The 17,800-nt window shown below is 35.8% G+C and overlaps 1 protein-coding gene across 12 annotated transcripts; it reads right to left on the reverse strand.

Moving 5' to 3' along the window:
* Window positions 1–6,039: 6,039 nt before the first annotated feature.
* On the reverse strand, window positions 6,040–10,418 carry LOC131156190 (probable anion transporter 5). Of its 12 annotated transcripts, XR_009136928.1 has the most exons (5): window positions 9,889–10,385; window positions 9,634–9,711; window positions 9,458–9,516; window positions 7,298–8,930; window positions 6,040–6,489 (listed from the first exon to the last, which is right to left on the reverse strand). XR_009136928.1 is itself a non-coding variant. In XM_058109683.1 (4 exons), exon 4 carries the CDS (start codon window positions 8,765–8,767, stop codon window positions 7,418–7,420), a length of 1,350 nt encoding a protein of 449 aa, XP_057965666.1. In that variant the 5' UTR covers window positions 8,768–8,930; window positions 9,458–9,541; window positions 9,634–9,711; window positions 9,889–10,402; the 3' UTR covers window positions 7,031–7,417. The 12 variants fall into 12 exon arrangements, 8 of the variants coding, with proteins under 8 accessions (XP_057965666.1, XP_057965665.1, XP_057965660.1 ...); XR_009136926.1 differs by having other exon boundaries at window positions 9,458–9,711; window positions 9,893–10,372; XM_058109683.1 differs by lacking the exon at window positions 6,040–6,489 and having other exon boundaries at window positions 7,031–8,930; window positions 9,458–9,541; window positions 9,889–10,402.
* Between the last annotated feature and the right edge of the window lie 7,382 nt (window positions 10,419–17,800).

The following is a 17,800-nucleotide window of genomic DNA, read 5'->3' on the forward strand; positions in this document are numbered from 1 at the left end:
TATGTGTATTTTGGAAAATAATTTAGCACTTTGGTATTATATATAATTATATATGGTTATGTTTATTTGATTTCTGCTTCTCGCTGCTTCGGTTGATGAGTGGGTTTAATCCAGTGTGGTATCAGAGCATTTTAAATGTCATAGTATAATATATATAAAAAAAAAAACCCAGTTAAATAGCAAGTCGTTACATATGGATATTTATATTGAGTATTAAAAGCCATTTTTTTGTTTCTATTTAGGTGAATGATTCAAGCAACAAACTTGATTTTTTTTTTTTTTGGTTTCAACATGCTAGTAAGGCCAAAAGATTATCTTTGTACAATATTGTAACTTCTCTAATATCTACAAGATAGTTAATAAACCGTACAAGCCAAAGAGAAAATAAACAAATCTCATAGACACATGGCGTACAAATCTAGAAGACCACATCAAATAAGAGATGCAGTTTCAAGACTTTTAGAATGTATAGTCTGAAGGTAGGTTGGAGCTTTTAACTTTTCTAAACAATTATGAGAAGAGAAACATATATAAGTGCTAAAAACGAAGAATAAAACAAGATCAAAGCTAAATGTAATTACTTGAAAAAAACGGATCAAGCACCTAGAAAATGCTCTGATCAAAGTCACTACTGATGATCTTCCCTAGTACACTTTAGTCATTAATTAATTATATCTTCAGAAGAAAGAAAAAGAAGAAGAAGAAGAAGAAGAAGAAGAGAAACGATAGTTAGGAAAGAAGCATATAATGACTGCTATGTGGCTCATTCCTATTGAAGGTTGGTCATTGTACTTAAATAATGATCAACCAATGCAAAATATATTAAAGCAAAAGAGTCCATCCATCTATTGCCTCTTACTATTGCAGGTTCACATTTTAGAAATTTCATTAAGACATTATTTGACAAATAAATAATGCTTGCATGAAAGCAAATATTGTGATAACGAATATGAAGCTACTAAATTTATTCTTTCCTTTACTAGTAATGCATGCTTTAAAAATCATTAGGTGATGGTTAGCATCCTCGTATCACATGTTTCCCAATAGAGATTGGTTTCCTTATATGAATCAAGCTTTAGTGGGATTGCATTAATAGACAATAATATAGTTTGTAAAATTGTTGGGATTGGAATAGTATGAATCAAAATGCATGATGGTGTTGTGAGAACTCTCACCGAAGTATGACACATTCCATATTTGAAGAAGAATCTTGTTTTATCTTTGGAGTCTCTGAATCCAAAGGTACTAGTGCTCTACTAAAGGTGGAGTTATGAAAAGGTGCCATTGTTATTTTAAAAGCAAAGAAATTACCTCCTATTTTATAAGTCACATTTAATTGTATTTAAATAAGTATTATTATTAGTTTTAAATATAATTTAAATTAGAATTATTAAGATTTTTAGTTAATAATTCCAATTATAATTAATTTTAATTAAAAATAATCTTATTATTGGTATACATTTATAATGAATGACTATTATATTAATTTATGATAAAAATAATATTTTTAATTAAATTAAAAATTTTAATTTATTCTATGTGAAAATTTAAATTAATAAATGATTATTCGCTCAAAATTTATTTATTATTATTATAATAAATAAATAAATAAATAATGAGAATACAATGAATTGAAACAATTCATGTTGTAATTGTAGTTAAAAAGATTTTTGAAAATGACATATTTTGGATTATTAACTAAAAAAAAAATGAGTGCACAGTAAATCTCGCTGCTTGGTCCAATTGGATTTAAACAAATCTCGCTGACCAAGTAGCGAGATTTAAATGGGAGCCCAAATAATTGAGTGACGCATGGCAAACAAATCTCGATGCTTGGTCCGACGAGATTTGCCTAAGAGATAAGCTGGCAAATCTAACAAATCTTACTGGAACAAGCAGCGAGATTACGCAAGCGAGAAATATTTTTTCTAATAAGATATTATTTAATATATTATTTTAAATTAAAGACAAAATAGAAAAAAAAAAAAAAAAAAAAACTCTAAATTAAAATATTTGAAACTCGCGAGTGTTATTTGGTCAGCAAGAGCAAGTTGCACGTCAACTTAAAAGAAGTCAATTCATCATCCCCCACTCGTTTACACAACAATTTTATGATGGAATTGAATCGATTTACGATTGATTGGATGATGGTAGTGAACAGATGAGATGCCTGGCGCAAGGAATCGTCTGCTAGCTAGCTCTCGCATCGAGTTTCCTTCTCCTCTGCTTCTAGGGAGAGCAGGTTGGGTGGTGGTTTGAGACAGAGGAGGAGCTTCTGTGCTGTAGATTTGACTTGTAATGTCTCTTTATTATGTAAGAAGGTGCGGCGTGACTCCTGAATGACGCAACCCTCTATTTCACCGCGTGTTGGTTTCTGTTTCTATTTCCATTCCCATGTATTGGTGTAAGAGGTATTTCTGCCTTGGTAAGCGGTGTTCGGGTAAATTAGTCCATGCAAAGAACATCATTAGCCAAAATTCCAAAATCAAGTCGATGACAAATAATACCCACCCAACTCTGAATTTTCCCCTGGTGGGGTTTGGTGGTTTTGTCTGTGTCATCTTTTTGTATTGTTATTAAATTTGATCGTTCTATTCTTACAGTTACTTCTTCAATTGAAATGGATGATTTGTGATGGTGCACAGTTTATTTTTAAAAATTTAAGAATTGATTTTTTGAGTTTCTAAGAGTTTTGACAACAGCTATCTAGAAAACGAAGAAGATTTCATTGTTTAGTCCTTACTATCGACACAAATAATTGTTTTTTATTTAGTACAACAACAACAACAAAACCAAAACCTTAGTCTCACTAAGTGAGGTCGGCTATATGAATCATTTTCCGCCAATTTATGCGATCGTGGACCGTTTCTTTTGATAGATTCAAAGATATTAAATCCTTACTCACTATCTCCTCCCAAATTATTTTAGGTCTATCCCTACCCCTTCTATTGCCCCCCCACAATAACTAAGTCACTCTTCCTCACAGGTGCACTATAAGGCCTACGTTGCAAGTGTCCATACCATCTGAGTCGTCCTTCCCTTATCTTATCTTCTATAGGAGTTACACCTAACTTACCACGAATATATTCATTCCTTAATTTATCTTTCAATGTTATACCACTCATCCATCTAAGCATCCTCATCTCGGCAACTTTTACTTTTTGGATATTATGTTTCTTTGTCGCCCAACATTTTGATCCATATAGCATAACTGGTCTTATAGCTGTCCTATAAAACTTCCCTTTCAATTTTAAGGGTATTCTACGATCACATAGAACACTTGAAGAACTTCTCCATTTTACCCAACCTACTTTAACTCTATGCATTACATCATCTTCAATTTCTCCTTCAGCTTGCATAATAGATCCAAGTTATCAAAATCTACAAGTGCTATTTATTTCTTCATCATCAAGTTCAACTTTGTCTCCAATATTCCTCCTATTGAATACTCTTAGTCAATTAATACAATATCATAATAGACTCAGTCTCTACTCCATCTCTAGTTTCGTCAATTAATACAATATCATCTGCAAACAACATACACCATGGAACCTCCTTTTGAATACTCTTAGTCAATTAGTCCATCACTAAAGCAAAAAGATAATGATTCAAAGCAAATCCTTGATGTACACCTATGGTAATTGGAAATTCTCTAGTTTCTCCATCTATAGTCTTTACACTAGTCATTACTCCATCGTACATATCCTTAATGACATCGGTATACCTACAACATACACCCTTTTTTTTCTAAAACCCACCATAGAACTTCCCTAGGTATCCTATCATATGCTTTCTCAAGGTCAATAAATATCATATGCAAGTCTCTCTTCTTTTCTCTAAACTTTTTCATTAATCTTCTTAAAAGATAAATAGCTTCTGTGGTAGATCTCCCAGGCATAAAACCAAATTGATTTTCTGAGATCTTCGTTTCTAACCTTAATCTTTGTTCAACTACTCTTTCCCATAGTTTCATCATATGACTCATAAGTTTAATTCCACGATAGTTATTACAATTTTGAATATATCCTTTATTTTTGTATATAGGTATTAAAGTACTTTTTCTCCATTCATCTAGCATTTTCTTAGTTTTTACAATTGTATTAAATAAATTAGTTAACCATATAATTTCATTATCACCCAAGCATTTCCAAACTTCAATTAGGATGTTATCTGGTCCCATAACTTTCCCATTTTTCATCTTTTTAGTGCAAATTTAACTTCGTTAACTTTAATTTTTTGAATAAATCTTATATTTTTAATCTTTTCCTCATTTGATAATTCTAAATTTAAGCCTTCTATTTGGTTTTCGTTAAACAACTTACTAAAGTAACTTCGCCATCTTTCTTTAATATCTTCGTCCTTAACCAAGACAATATCATCATCACTTTTTATATATTTTATATTTCCTAAGTCCTTGTTCTTCCTTTCTCTAGTTTAGCAAGTTTAAATATATCTCTTTCCCCTTCTTTTGTACCTAATCTATCATACAAACTATTAAATAATCTATATTTAGCTTCACTAACGGCCTTTTTTGCATCTTTTCTTGCCTCCTTATATTTTTCAAAATTATCGCTGTTTCTACATTTTCGCCACGTTTTATACCAAATTCTTTTTGTCTTTATGATTTTTTGTACATCTTTATCCCACCACCAACTTTCTTTACTATTTGAGAATCTTCCCCTTGATTCGCCTAAAATCTCTTTTGCTATCTTTGTAATAGAGCTAGCTAATCTATTCCAAAGAGTATTTGAATCTATCCCATCCTCTAAGGTCCAATTCCCATATTTGATCATTTTATCTTTAAATTTTATTATATTTTCTCCTTTTACGTTCCACCATCTAGTTCTCCTACACTGGTTTATTCTATCCTTTTTCTTCCATTTTTTAATACATATATCTAACACTAAGACTCTATGTTGTGTGGTTAGACTTTCACCTGAAATAACTTTGCAATCCTTGCATGATACACGATCTACCCTCCTAGTTAAAAAAAAATCTATTTGACTTCTATTTTGTCCACTTTTAAAGGTTATTAAGTGTTCTTCTCTCTTCTTAAAGCAAGTATTTATTATACTAAAATCATATGACATAGCAAAGTCTAAGATCATCTCCCCAGACTCATTTTTGTCTCCATATCCATATCCTCTATGTATCCTTTTATAATTTTTATTATCTCTTCCAACGTGTCCATTCAGATCTCCTCCTATAAATATTTTTTCAGTTCCTGGTATGCCTTGTATAATACTATCCATATCTTCCCAAAATTGTCTCTTAAGATTTTCTGCTAAGCCAACTTGAGGAGCATAAGCACTAATGATATTTATTATCTCGTCCTAATACCATTTTGATTTTTATAATTCTATCCCTTACTCTAATTACATCCACAACGCTATCTTTTAAGTTTTTGTCTATAATAATGCTTATTCCATTCTTATGTTTTTCTTTTCCAGTGTACCAAAGTTTAAAACCTGATTTATCGATTTCTCTAACTTTCTCTCCCACCCACTTAGTTTCTTGAAAGCAAATTATATTAATTCTTCTTCTAATCATTGTATCCACAATTTCCATGTTTTTACCCGTAAGTGTCCCTATATTCCAAGTTGCTAATCTAATCCTAGTTTCCTGAACTAACGTCTTTACCTGCCCATGTCCAGAATGATACAGGAACCCTCGCATATTTGACACCGTACCCGGGCGCCGACACGGCGCGTCGCTTCGGGGCGACAACCTAGCCCACCCTTGCCCACTTTTCGCTACAGCCGGGTGGTATTTAGTAATTGTTTTGTATTTAGTAACCATTTAAAATTTTAGAACGTCAACCACAACTGTCAAAAAACTCATCAAATTGCTAAACTAAAGACATACTTATTCCAATAATTTTGCAAATATTTAGATCAGATGAAAAATTTTAACGATGACACTTGGGACCGCAAAAGGGCATTTCCTGCGTACTATATGTGGGACCAGAACATGGCCCTTTGCCCCACACAATGTCACCAGAATATGAAATATGACTTGCAGCATCTAAACAGTATAGTGGTGATCCATACCATAGTGCAAAGGCACTACTGAAAGTGAAATTAACATTGGAGAAAACGTTATTCCACAGAACACACCAGGCCTCCACTTTTAGGACCAGCCACCTATATTATTTTGTAGTGGTGGTCCATTTCCTCTAGAATGCAAAGACAATACGGAAAGCCCATGAAATTAACAACAAAAGGCCAAGGTGGGTAAATAGAACCTCCACTCTTTATATGCTTACAACCGCAGGTCAACTTTTCCAAAGGTTCAGAGTGCCACCAATCCTCCTGCAACTTTTAATGGAGTCTCCAAATCTTCCACCAAGCAATGAGAGATACAATTGGTAATAATGGCAGCACTCTTGGTTGGAGATAAGGTGGGACATATAAAACATTGCTGCTCCTTTATTCCTCCTCTTTTCTTCTCTAAATCTCTGGTGGACTGTTTTCTCAATGCAGTTTATACCTGAGGGAGAGAGACAGAGAGAGGTGGTAATTCAGCTGGTGGAGGAAGAAAGTAAAGCAAAAGTACGGCAGCTAAGATAAACTATGAAAAGGATCAAGATATTTCATTGCAGTTGCTTGCAAGGGTGAGAGGGAGCAACATGGGCAGACAGGATTTGACTGTGTAGAGCATTTCACCTACTTCCTAGTCATCCCGTTTTGAAAGACAATATATCAGGTTCCATGTGACTTCGAATTTCAAATGCCAATGAAAGAAGTATAGTGGCTCATCAGAAAAGCATGATGTAAAGGAACTAGAAATCTCAATTGAACGCATGATGATTTTCTCCAGCAGCAAATGCTGATATTTATTCATCATGACATATAAAACTCTGACTGCTCAAATTCCTCATCCACCAATAGTTCTGTTCTATCCAACATCTCTTGGCCATGTGGATTTAATGTTCCCAGTTCAAAAAGTGCCAGCACAAAATAAAAGTTTTTGCAGAGATTAAAAAAAAAAACTCAGGGTATTTTCTAGAGAGCCAAAAGAAGATTGCAACTGTTTGCAGCTCTGTGACAGGCACATTCAATTCTGAATTCTCAATCAGTTACAAAAAGATAATTGCTACAAAAACATATATATCAAGGGGGAAAAAACAATTACAATAGAAAATGGCAGTGTCACATACACTACATTGAAAAACACTCAATTATGATAACAAGAACTAAAAAAAAATTGCAAGTGTGTAATCAAGCTATGGCTTTCTAAAGTACACCAATTATGTTGACCACTGAATCTTTCTAGGCCCTTGAACTTCAATATGTACCTCGGTTGGAGATGCATTATATGCTTGAGCAGGCATCAGAGAGCTCCAACAATATACATTTGCATATACCAGACGACAACATTAATGTGCCAGGAAGCATTTGCATGCAAGCAACCTGTCTCAGTCAAAAATCCTCTCACCAGTAGAGAATATTAAGAACACTAGAGAACTAAAAATGCAAAGCAACCCAGGTATGACAAATACTGCTCTCCAGCTTTCTGGACTTGAGAGATCAGAATGAGCCATTTTAGCAGCTTCAAGAAGCTGCCCAGTCAGATCAACCCCAATGACACCGGCTAATGTACCGGCTGTATTAGAAACTCCCATTACAATTCCAGCGTATCTTGGAGCAATATCTAAGTGATTCACTGCAAAGCCAGCTCTCCCTAGTGCCAAGAAACCAAGAGCCACAGAAGAACAAAAAACCGCCCCAAGAGATGTTCTGAATGTAGGAAGTGCCATCAATGCAAATGAAGCAACTACAAACCCTATGGTGTTCAACATCTTTCTGGTTCTAGTCACAGAGAAGATCCTCCTGGTGATAAAGTAATCAGCAACAACCCCACCAATATTTGAGAATATGAACATGTTGAAATATGGCATCATCTTAGATGAACCCATGTCCTGGAGACTCAGTTGGAGGCCTTGTTCAAAATATGTAGGTAGCCAGTTCATCAGCACATACAAAGCATAGTGGAATGTGAAATTATTAACCACAATTGCCCACACTGGCAGGCTAAAGATAATTCTCTTCCATGGGATTTTTCCAGTTGGTCTACCAGAGCTTCCACCATTCTCCACTTTTACCTTATGAGTCCCTTTGATGGGCAACAACAATTCCCCAAATCCTGCAGCAGTGGCTTTTGGATGCTCAGAACGCGGTGGGTCACTAGCATATTTGAACCAAAGTAGAGACCACACAACCCCTAACGCTGCTTCAACAACAAATACAGATTGTGGGCCTCTGAACTTCACCAGGCTAGGAAGAATAAGCATTCCTGCAGCTGCACCCAGGTACATTCCAGACGTGGTAAGAGAAACAGATCTAGACCTTTCATGGGGTGGTACCCATTGTGCTAGCACAGTGTGGATGGAGGGGAAGATAAACCCTTGCGCTACCCCAACAAGCAAACGGGCAATTACCAAGATCATAACTCGATTGGGGTCTAAAGGGACTAAAGCACAAGTTAAAGACCATAGCACAAACGATAGGAGAAGAATGCGCCTTCCCCCTATACTCTGAGCTGCCCATCCTCCAGGCACCTGCGAACAGGCATACCCATAATAGAATGTAGAAAGTATCATCCCTTTGCTTGATTGGTTTACTCCCGCAGCATCTGCAGCAACAGTGTATGCAATTGAAAAGCCCACACGTTCTATATAGCAAACACATGTACAGATGAAAGTTAGAACAACAATCAAGTAACGCTTCGGAAATCTCATCCTTGTCATAGTAACCATAAGTTTCATGCACAAATTACTGTCTGACCCACTTCATCAATTCTATTCAGATAAGTGATGACCCACGTTCCAACATTTCAGTTTGATCAGTTCCTGCGAAGAAGTGATTTGGAAAATGATGACAACAATATCATGCCTTGTAAAATCTTCTACATATCAGTGGAACGGGAACCTGCAGGAAAAAAATCACAGCATCTAACTCTTTTCATCAACATGCGGACCAACATAGCATCAAATAATCAGCCCATGAGAACCATTATTCTATGAACCAGAAGAAATCGACTATCACAAACAGCCATAATCAATCCAGAAAACAAGATTAAGCATGCTGCAGCAACCTGCCAATTAAAGCCTCCCAAGTAACTCCTAAAATTATTAGGCAAATAAGGCACGGCAACACTGAGTAATAAAGATATCCATAAACAATATGTGGCAACTCACAAATTCTTTCTGTTTGTGTTTTTTTTTTTTTTGCTTATTTTTTTCCTGGCAAGAACCTACTCAACCTAGTCCTAAAACCCCATTTTCTTCTCCTTATACACGCAGCATTACGTTTTAAAATTCCTAAATTTTTATATGCATGCCTAGCTTCGCATCTCAAGCTTTACTGATATAGTATGCTTCAATGTACTTGCGAACAAACTACAATATAAAATTAGCAATAGATGAACAGAGGAAAAAAGGGAAAGGGGGGAAAACCTGATAACTGGATCAGAAGGATTGATGTAAATGTAGTTTCTCTACTAAGAGATTTCTACCTGGATGCAGATTCAGTGCAGAATGCTTCAGGAGAAAACTGCAGATTTAAGTTTAAGAGATGGATCTAACATAAAACAAAGTCAAAGATGTGGGTCTAAGTTGAAAATTTGGTTTACCGACAAAATGTCCGGCCATGGGTCCATCAAATGAACAATGGGCAAGACCAACTAAGTCCTTCTAGCGAGTCCCGCCAGCTGAAAAAAGCCCCCAAACAATTTTCGCAGATAAGCTACAAAAATTGCAAGAAAGAGGGTGTCTTGTAGGACATTTGACGAACACATTGCATGCAAATTACAAATTGGAAAAAACCCAATTTGGGAACACTAAGACAAAACCCTTTTAGGAATATCGGAATGAAAATCACAGCAGACCTACGAAACTGAGCGCATTGTTCTTCATTGTGTGCGTCCAAGGAGTTGCATATCGGCGGCACCGACGTCGTTCAGAACAGAAACCTTAAACAACTCGACCAAGATGTTGTTGCAAACGCTTCTTCTCTCAGGTTGACTTTATCTGCTATGTTGTGTCCCTTCGCGCACCATACCCACCAGCTGGGATTTGATGTTCTTCTGTGCTAAACTGGTAGCGCAGGTGGGTACGAACAAAGATCTAAATGTTCTTGAGTTTTGCAGGATAATGACTGTAAGAAGGAGCTGCAGATGCAGTGTTCGAGAGAGAAGCCTAATTGAGCAGCCACGGAGGACTTCCAAGAGAACTGCAAGCAAGAAGACGCTCTACGCTCCGACTGATAATCAATCTGAACCGTAGTAGAAGCAAATCGAGGTCTCTCTCTCTCAGCTGGCATCACAAAATTAAATTGCATAAAATGATCATTGAATTATCTCATCGGTTTCAATTTGATGAAAGTGTCATTTTGCTTGTAAAAGTAGTATTTAAATTCAGTAATCTTAAGAAAGTTTTAGATTTAGAATTAGATTTAAATAAAATATAATGTAAAATTATATTAAAATTTATTTATATTTATTTAAATTTAAATATAAAATATAAAATTTATGTTCCCTAATACATCATAAAGTAGCATGCGACTCAAAACTAGCTAGGAATCATATGTTATGAAATTAACATTAAAACATATTTCTTATATGAATAAATTCAAGTATTAACATTATAAATTTTATCAACTTCCTGCTAATATTTTTTTATTGTCATTTTTAGCAAAAACAACCAATTTTATGAACATAAATGAAATCATTTTTTTTTTTTTTTGGGGCAAAACAAAGTATATTTACAAAAAAAAATAAATAGAAAATACTAGAATTGAATAGAAATATTTTGGGAATAAGAGATCAAAGAAGTGTGGTGATTGTTGATAATTTTACTTGTGAATTGTCTTATATTGAGAAAGTCGAGTGTATGATGGGTACTTATATATATGGTTGATTTTAATACCTAATGATTTTAATTTTTAAGTTTAGTTTGTGCTCACTCATGTGTATTAAAGCCGCCCATGAGGATTCTTCTAAACTTGATTTAGTGAATGAGGTAGTGGATAAGAAGTTGTGCCTCTTGTAAGCAGCAGGATTTGTAACGGGAAGTTCCATCCAAGTTTAAGTAGCAAATTAGTGGAATCCTTGGGTGTTTTGCCCAAGGCGAGGACGTAGGCTAGATTTGGCCGAACCTCGTTAAAAAGTCGGCGTCTATGCTCTCTCTCTATCTCTCTTTACAATTCCGCACTTATATTCATTTGATATGATGTGCATGTTTTAAATATTAGAATATCTAAATATCTAAAATACTTGAGATTGATTGAGTAATACTAAGATTAAAGATAAGACATATGCAGAATTTTTAAAATACTCAATTCACTTCCCCTCTTGGGAATACACATAAATTCACATAGGTTATCCCTTAAATTGTTGGAATTTTTTTGAGTCATAATCTCCTTTTTGACAATATAGAGAGAGCATAGACGCCGAATTTTTAACGAGGTTCGGCCAAATCTAGCCTACGTGCTCGCCTTGGGCAAAACACCCAAGGATTCCACTAATTTGCTACTTAAACTTGGATGGAACTTCCCGTTACAAATCCTGCTGCTTACAAAAGGCACAACTTCCTCTTATTTCGCTGCTTACAAGAGGCATAACTTCCTCCTTCCTGGTTCACAGTCCGAACCGTTAATAAATAGATGAATAAACTTTTTGAACACTCAGATACTTCTCAACAAGTTAATGAGTACAATAAACTCTAAACACACTCACAGGATATAATGTGAAGCTTAATGAGTGTCTGTGATGTTTTCAATAATATTTTTGCAAGGAACACAAAGCTCATCCAAAACATATATACCACCCTCTTTACGGCCTTTCCCAATTAGCTTCCCGAATTGAGAATCCTGCACATGACAAGAAGTAGAGGAAAAATGATTAGAATAACCAGCATCACACAATTGACCAATAGAGACAAGACTCATAGTTAGGTTAGGAATGCTATAAACATCTGAAAGTGATAAATTATGAGTATGAATGGAGCTAACACCATTTAAAGCCATAGGAGTGCCATCAGCAGTTAGCACAGAATTTGAAGAAAATGATGGATGTATAGACGTAAATGAAGAGAAGCTAGGGGATATATGATGAGATGCACCAGAATCTAAAACCCACAAAGAAGAGGATATACCTGAAGGAGTAGGTGATGACAAATTTACTAGCAGATGGAGTGGACATGGATATACCTGTATTAGACTGGTGCCCTCCTGGTCACCACTACTGGGGCATTAGACCCCCTAAATGTTGAGATAACTTTCCTCCATTTCGCCACGACTGTGAAATTTGAGTCTTATTCAACAATTTTGGACATTGAGCCTTCCAATGACCCTTCTGTTTGCAAAAACTACACTCATCAATTGCAACTTTCTAAGTGGGAACTGGGAGAAGACCTTTACCCATATATGATTTGATCAGATGCACTTTCTTTGCCATTAATTCTTTGCTTTATTCAGAAAACACTACATACACTGCAAATAGCACTACAAACACTGCAAATAGACGATGCGACGATCTGCAAATTAATCTGAGAATGGCAAGAGCGAAACCAAACCTGTCAATATCAAGCCAAGCGAGAATCCAACAAATCACAAGTCAAAGTTGAACCAAAGGCAAACCGTGTCCAAATTCACTACCAGCCAAAATCCGTTAGAAAACCAAAATCGAACCATACGAACAAACAAAAAAGACCATTTCACCAGTCTAATATGCCAGCCAAGAACAAAATCATCATTTCAACAAAAGATTTGATTATCTCCCAAACAAAACCCAAGTTCTCATTACTTTTTTTTTTTCACAAAAGACGAAAATGAACAAAAATAGTTGTCTCCTCTCTTACCTCTGTTTGCCTAATAAAGATAACAAAACTTTGCTCCATTTGAGTTCCAACTCCCTTTCCAGCTTCTCAATTTTGTTAAATGTTTTTTTTTAACAAAACATTTACTTTACCCTTCCTTCTCCTCTTCGTACACAACCCACCAGATTTGTAACGACCTAGAAAATTTTAAGGAAGACAACAAACGGAATAGGGAAAAATAGAAGAAAGGGAAAAGGAATTTTTAAGGAAAATTCAGCGAGAACTCGTTGACGAACCAATTGGTTTATTCGACGAGCGTTCTTCCTTGACCCGTCGATGAGGGCACATGTCTCGTCGACGAGGAGTTGCCGAGGGGTTTGAGATATTCTAAATTTTTTCGATGAGCTTCAGGTTCCTTCAACGAGTCCACGTGTCTCGTTGATGAGGCTCTACTTATAAATAGAGTTGCTTTCATTTTTCAGTGAGAAAAATTCTACATGAAGCCTCTCTCTCTCTCTCTCTCTAGAAAATAGTCCGTCTGCCTTCTCTCTCCAATTCCGGGCTGGATTCGACCCAATTTGACAATTCGGAACCACTACGGAGTTCATAGGATTGTTCTCTGTAAGGCTACTGGAGCATATCATTGATTTGGGGTTTTGGGGCACCATCCCAAAATCAGGGTAGGTGAGTTATTTTGGAATTTTCTTAATAAATATAATTATTTGGAGCCTAGGAAGTATTAAATGAGTGTTTTTCTAAGATTTGAGAAAGTTGGGATTTTTGGAATACAGGGTCTCATTTTGTTCGATTTTAGGCTGAATCCCGAGGAGCAGGTAAGGAGAAATACTTTATAATAGATTTTTACCAATTTTAAACTAGTTAATTTTTTGGTATAAAATTATAGATATTTATGTAAATTATTCTGAATGGTGCAGGCATTGAAAATAATGTTTTTTGAATATATATTATATTAGGAAAAATAGTGTGGCATGAAACCAACTTTGATAATTAAATGGTTGCAAGTACTGTGGAATGATGATTTATTGTGATTGTGAATACTGTTTGGGCTGCGAATTCTACTTGGTTGAACATACTGGTTGGTTGTGGATATTGTCTGATTGTGTATACTGTGGTAGATGCATGATGTGTTTGATTTGTTGTTTTTTATATTGATTTGTGTTGTGGTTCATGTAAATTGCAATATAGTGTTGATAGTGGTATGAAGAGGTCGTTATATCGTACCTGATATGTAACGACCTGCTTAAGTATATTCATATAATAAAACATAATTAATAATAAAGTCAACTTGAACCCGTGGGTAGCGGGGACACTCGTCATACACAGAGGAACCTAGGCAGCAGTAAATGTAAATCACATTCAACGACCACAAATTATATAATACCAGAGTCTAATATATTCCCAAAGATACTGTGATTATATATACAATCTCCAAAATATCAAAATAAACCTAGGATCTTACAACAAAAATCTCTTGATCCTAGATCAGAACTTACTCTTCTAGTAGGGAAGCTAAACTCACTCAGCAGCGGCCCTGACCCGTCGGTCTCTCTGGGTTTCCTGAAATAATTTAAACTTAGGGTGAGACGTCTCTCAGTAAGAGTAGATAAATTAAAATTAGTTGTGTGGCAACATGAATATTTAATGTTGTAATACAAATACCGTACATTTCACATATCATAAAACATAGATCGTAATATGGTTAAATAAACATATAAATTCATATTTCCAAGTAATCGTACTAATCATTTATTATCTGATATAATCTATAATACTGAAAACTACCCAGAATGAATAGCTAGTTGATGTCATGTATTACCCTCCATGACGGGTTGTGCAGCCCGAAGGCGGGACCCGACAATGGCTGGCCGACCACTACCGAGTCAAAAATGTCTGTAAGTATGATGGGCCCACCACACCCTGGTCCGGACTGCCAGGTGGACGTCTACAACTCTACACTGAAAGCCACATCGACTATCCATCTCCCACCCCCTCGTGGGGTGGTTAGCACCAATCTAATCATAGATGTCTGATCTATAAGCTACGATACCGTGCTCCTGAAACTAAACTAAACTAACATTCGGATTCTGATAACATATAATACATAAACATATACTGTTTATCGTAAATCAAATAATAGCATTTTCTGAATCCTACATTAACATAATAATTACGGCCTCGCACCAAAAACATAAATAATTGCGGCCTTGCGCCGATCATCAATTATGGCCTTGCACCGAACATATCATATATTCTGAAATCATATCATGTTATTCCTGAAAATATTTGTAAACATGCTTTATTTTCTAAATCTAACTTAACATGGTATAATATATAAAAAACAATATTCATGCCACATGAATTGAATGAAACCATATATTCCGTTCTAAAATCACATTTCCTGTACAATTGCAGTATTTTCCCAAACTTACATTTTCTCAATTATACTTATATATAATCACATGCTTTCTGAAAATTATTCTACTATTAAATAATAGTAATTTTAATAAAAAAAAATAACTGTTTTAATTTATCCCCTTACCTGACAACTGAAAAGCCCCTTTATTACACCCATAAGAAACCCTGAGCAATACCCTAAAAATGATAATTCTCAGAACTAAACTTCAGTATTTATTCGAGTACATCATTTCCTTCAACTGTGGAAAGACCAAATTTCGAATAAAAAGTTTTACCTCAACTCAGGGATGAATTCCAACTTACTTCCACCAACGATCCGCTCCGGCAGATTTGGAGAGAACTTCCACAGGAGCGTCATGGTGTCCTCAGATCGTTGATTCGTCAAACAATGGAGCCAAAATCAAGGAGAGAGAAGAGAGAAACCGAATGGAGAGAGAGAGAGAGTGAGTGATTTTTCTTAATTTTTTGCGTGTAAATCTGGGTTTTAGGTTATTTATAGGGCTGGATTCGTCGACGAGACACGTCACCTCGTCGATGAGTCCTGTAGAAAGTTTGTTGATGAACCTGCACCTTCATCGATGGATTTCATATTTCCCCAAAATCGTCTGTCGGTATCTTCTCGTCGATGAAACTTGTCTTCGTCAACGAGGTCCTCTTATACCCTTTTCGATGAATCTCCTGTGTTCGTCAACAAGGACCTGATAAATTTCCTCCTTCCAAAGTGCAATGTCATCTGCCTCCTCCTATTTCTATTTCCATTTCCCTCCCTCTTTATTATTTAAATACCATTATTCTTCGGGTCATTACATGATATAACCGTTATATAACGTTGGCAGTGGTATAAGGAGGTCGTTATATGGGCGTTTATATTGGGGGGTAAAACATTGGCAGTGGTATGAGGAGTTTGTTTTACCTATTTACCATGAACAGGGTGGTATGTTTTGTAATCTGTGTGATGATTAGTCATGTGTGGACTGTGTAACCTATGTAGTTGATAGTCCTATGTGGACCAGTCCTGTGTGGATATGTATGTTGTATGTATGATAGTCCTGTGTGGACCAGTCTTGTGTGGACGTGTATGCGTATGTATGAGAGTCCTGTGGACATTGCATTTTGTGTGGATATGGACCCTGTGTGAGTGAGAATGAAGAATGTGTATATCTTGTGTGGATTGATTGTGGTATGTGTATATGTGTGGAACTCGATGAAATGATTGCCATTGGATATGTGTAACTTTAATTACTTAAGTATTTATGGTAAAGTAAAATACTCCGCCCGAGAGTTTGCTCAGGAAGGCGAGTGCTCTGGTAATTATCTGTGGGTACCATAGCAGAGGGAAGCCACTTGTATGGGCGGGTGAGCTTCCCTATTCTCGAAGACTTTACCTAGATACATAACCCGAGAGCTTACAGAGAAAGGTGAGTACCCTGATGTTAGCACTAGTGTAATGACCTCAAAAATCTTAACATAAAATGAAACATAATAAATAGAAAAGTCAACCCAAACCCGTGGGTAACGGGGACACCTGTCAATCACAGTAGAAACCTAAGCAGCAGTAAATATAAATCACATTCTAAAAACCATAGAATATATAATATCAGAGTCTACTGTAATTCCATAATACTATGTTTATATACAATCTCCAAAAGTGCCAAAATAAACTTAGGATCGTACAACAAAAATCTCCTGATCCTAGATCAACGCTTACCCTTCTAGCAGGGAAGTTCAACTCACTCAGCGGCGGCCCTGACCAGCCGGTCTCTCTGGGTTTCCTGAAAATCATTTAATGCTCGGGGGGTGAGACACTTCTCAGTAAGGGAAAATAAACTAAATAGAGTCGTGTGGCGACATGAATATTTATTGCAGTTATACATACTTAGTACATTTCATATATCTAAAAACATACATCATAACATGGTGGAATAATCATATACTTTCATATTTTCTAATAATTCATACTGATCATGAAATTTCTGTTATAACTAATAATACCAAAAACATACCCAGGATGAATAGTTAGCTAATGTCATGTATTACCCCCCATGATAGGTTGTGCAGCCCGAAGGTGGGACCTGACAATGGCCGGCCGACCACTATCGAGTCAAAAATGTTTGTAAGTACGATGGGCTTACCACACCCTGGTCCGGACTGCCAGGTAGACATCCACACTTTACACTGAAAGCCACTTTAACTATCCATCTCCCACCCCCTCGTGGGGTGGTTAGCATCAATCTGATTATAGATATCTGATCTATAAGCTACAGTACCTTGCTCCTGAACTGAACTAAACTAACATCCAGGTTTTGATAACATATAATACATGAGATTATAACATTTTTCATCATTTCATAAATATGGCCTTGCGCCGAAAATTATTTCATAAATACAATCTCGCGCCGAACATTTCATAAATACGGCCTTGTGCCGAAATCATTCCATATATATATATACGGCCTCGCGCCAAAATCATTTCATAAATATCATTCTGAAAATAAATCAATTATCATGTATTTTCAACATCATTTTGTACTGTAACATTTCATATTC

The sequence above is a fragment of the Malania oleifera genome, chromosome 5, assembly GCF_029873635.1.
Source record: "Malania oleifera isolate guangnan ecotype guangnan chromosome 5, ASM2987363v1, whole genome shotgun sequence".
Taxonomy (NCBI): domain Eukaryota; kingdom Viridiplantae; phylum Streptophyta; class Magnoliopsida; order Santalales; family Ximeniaceae; genus Malania; species Malania oleifera.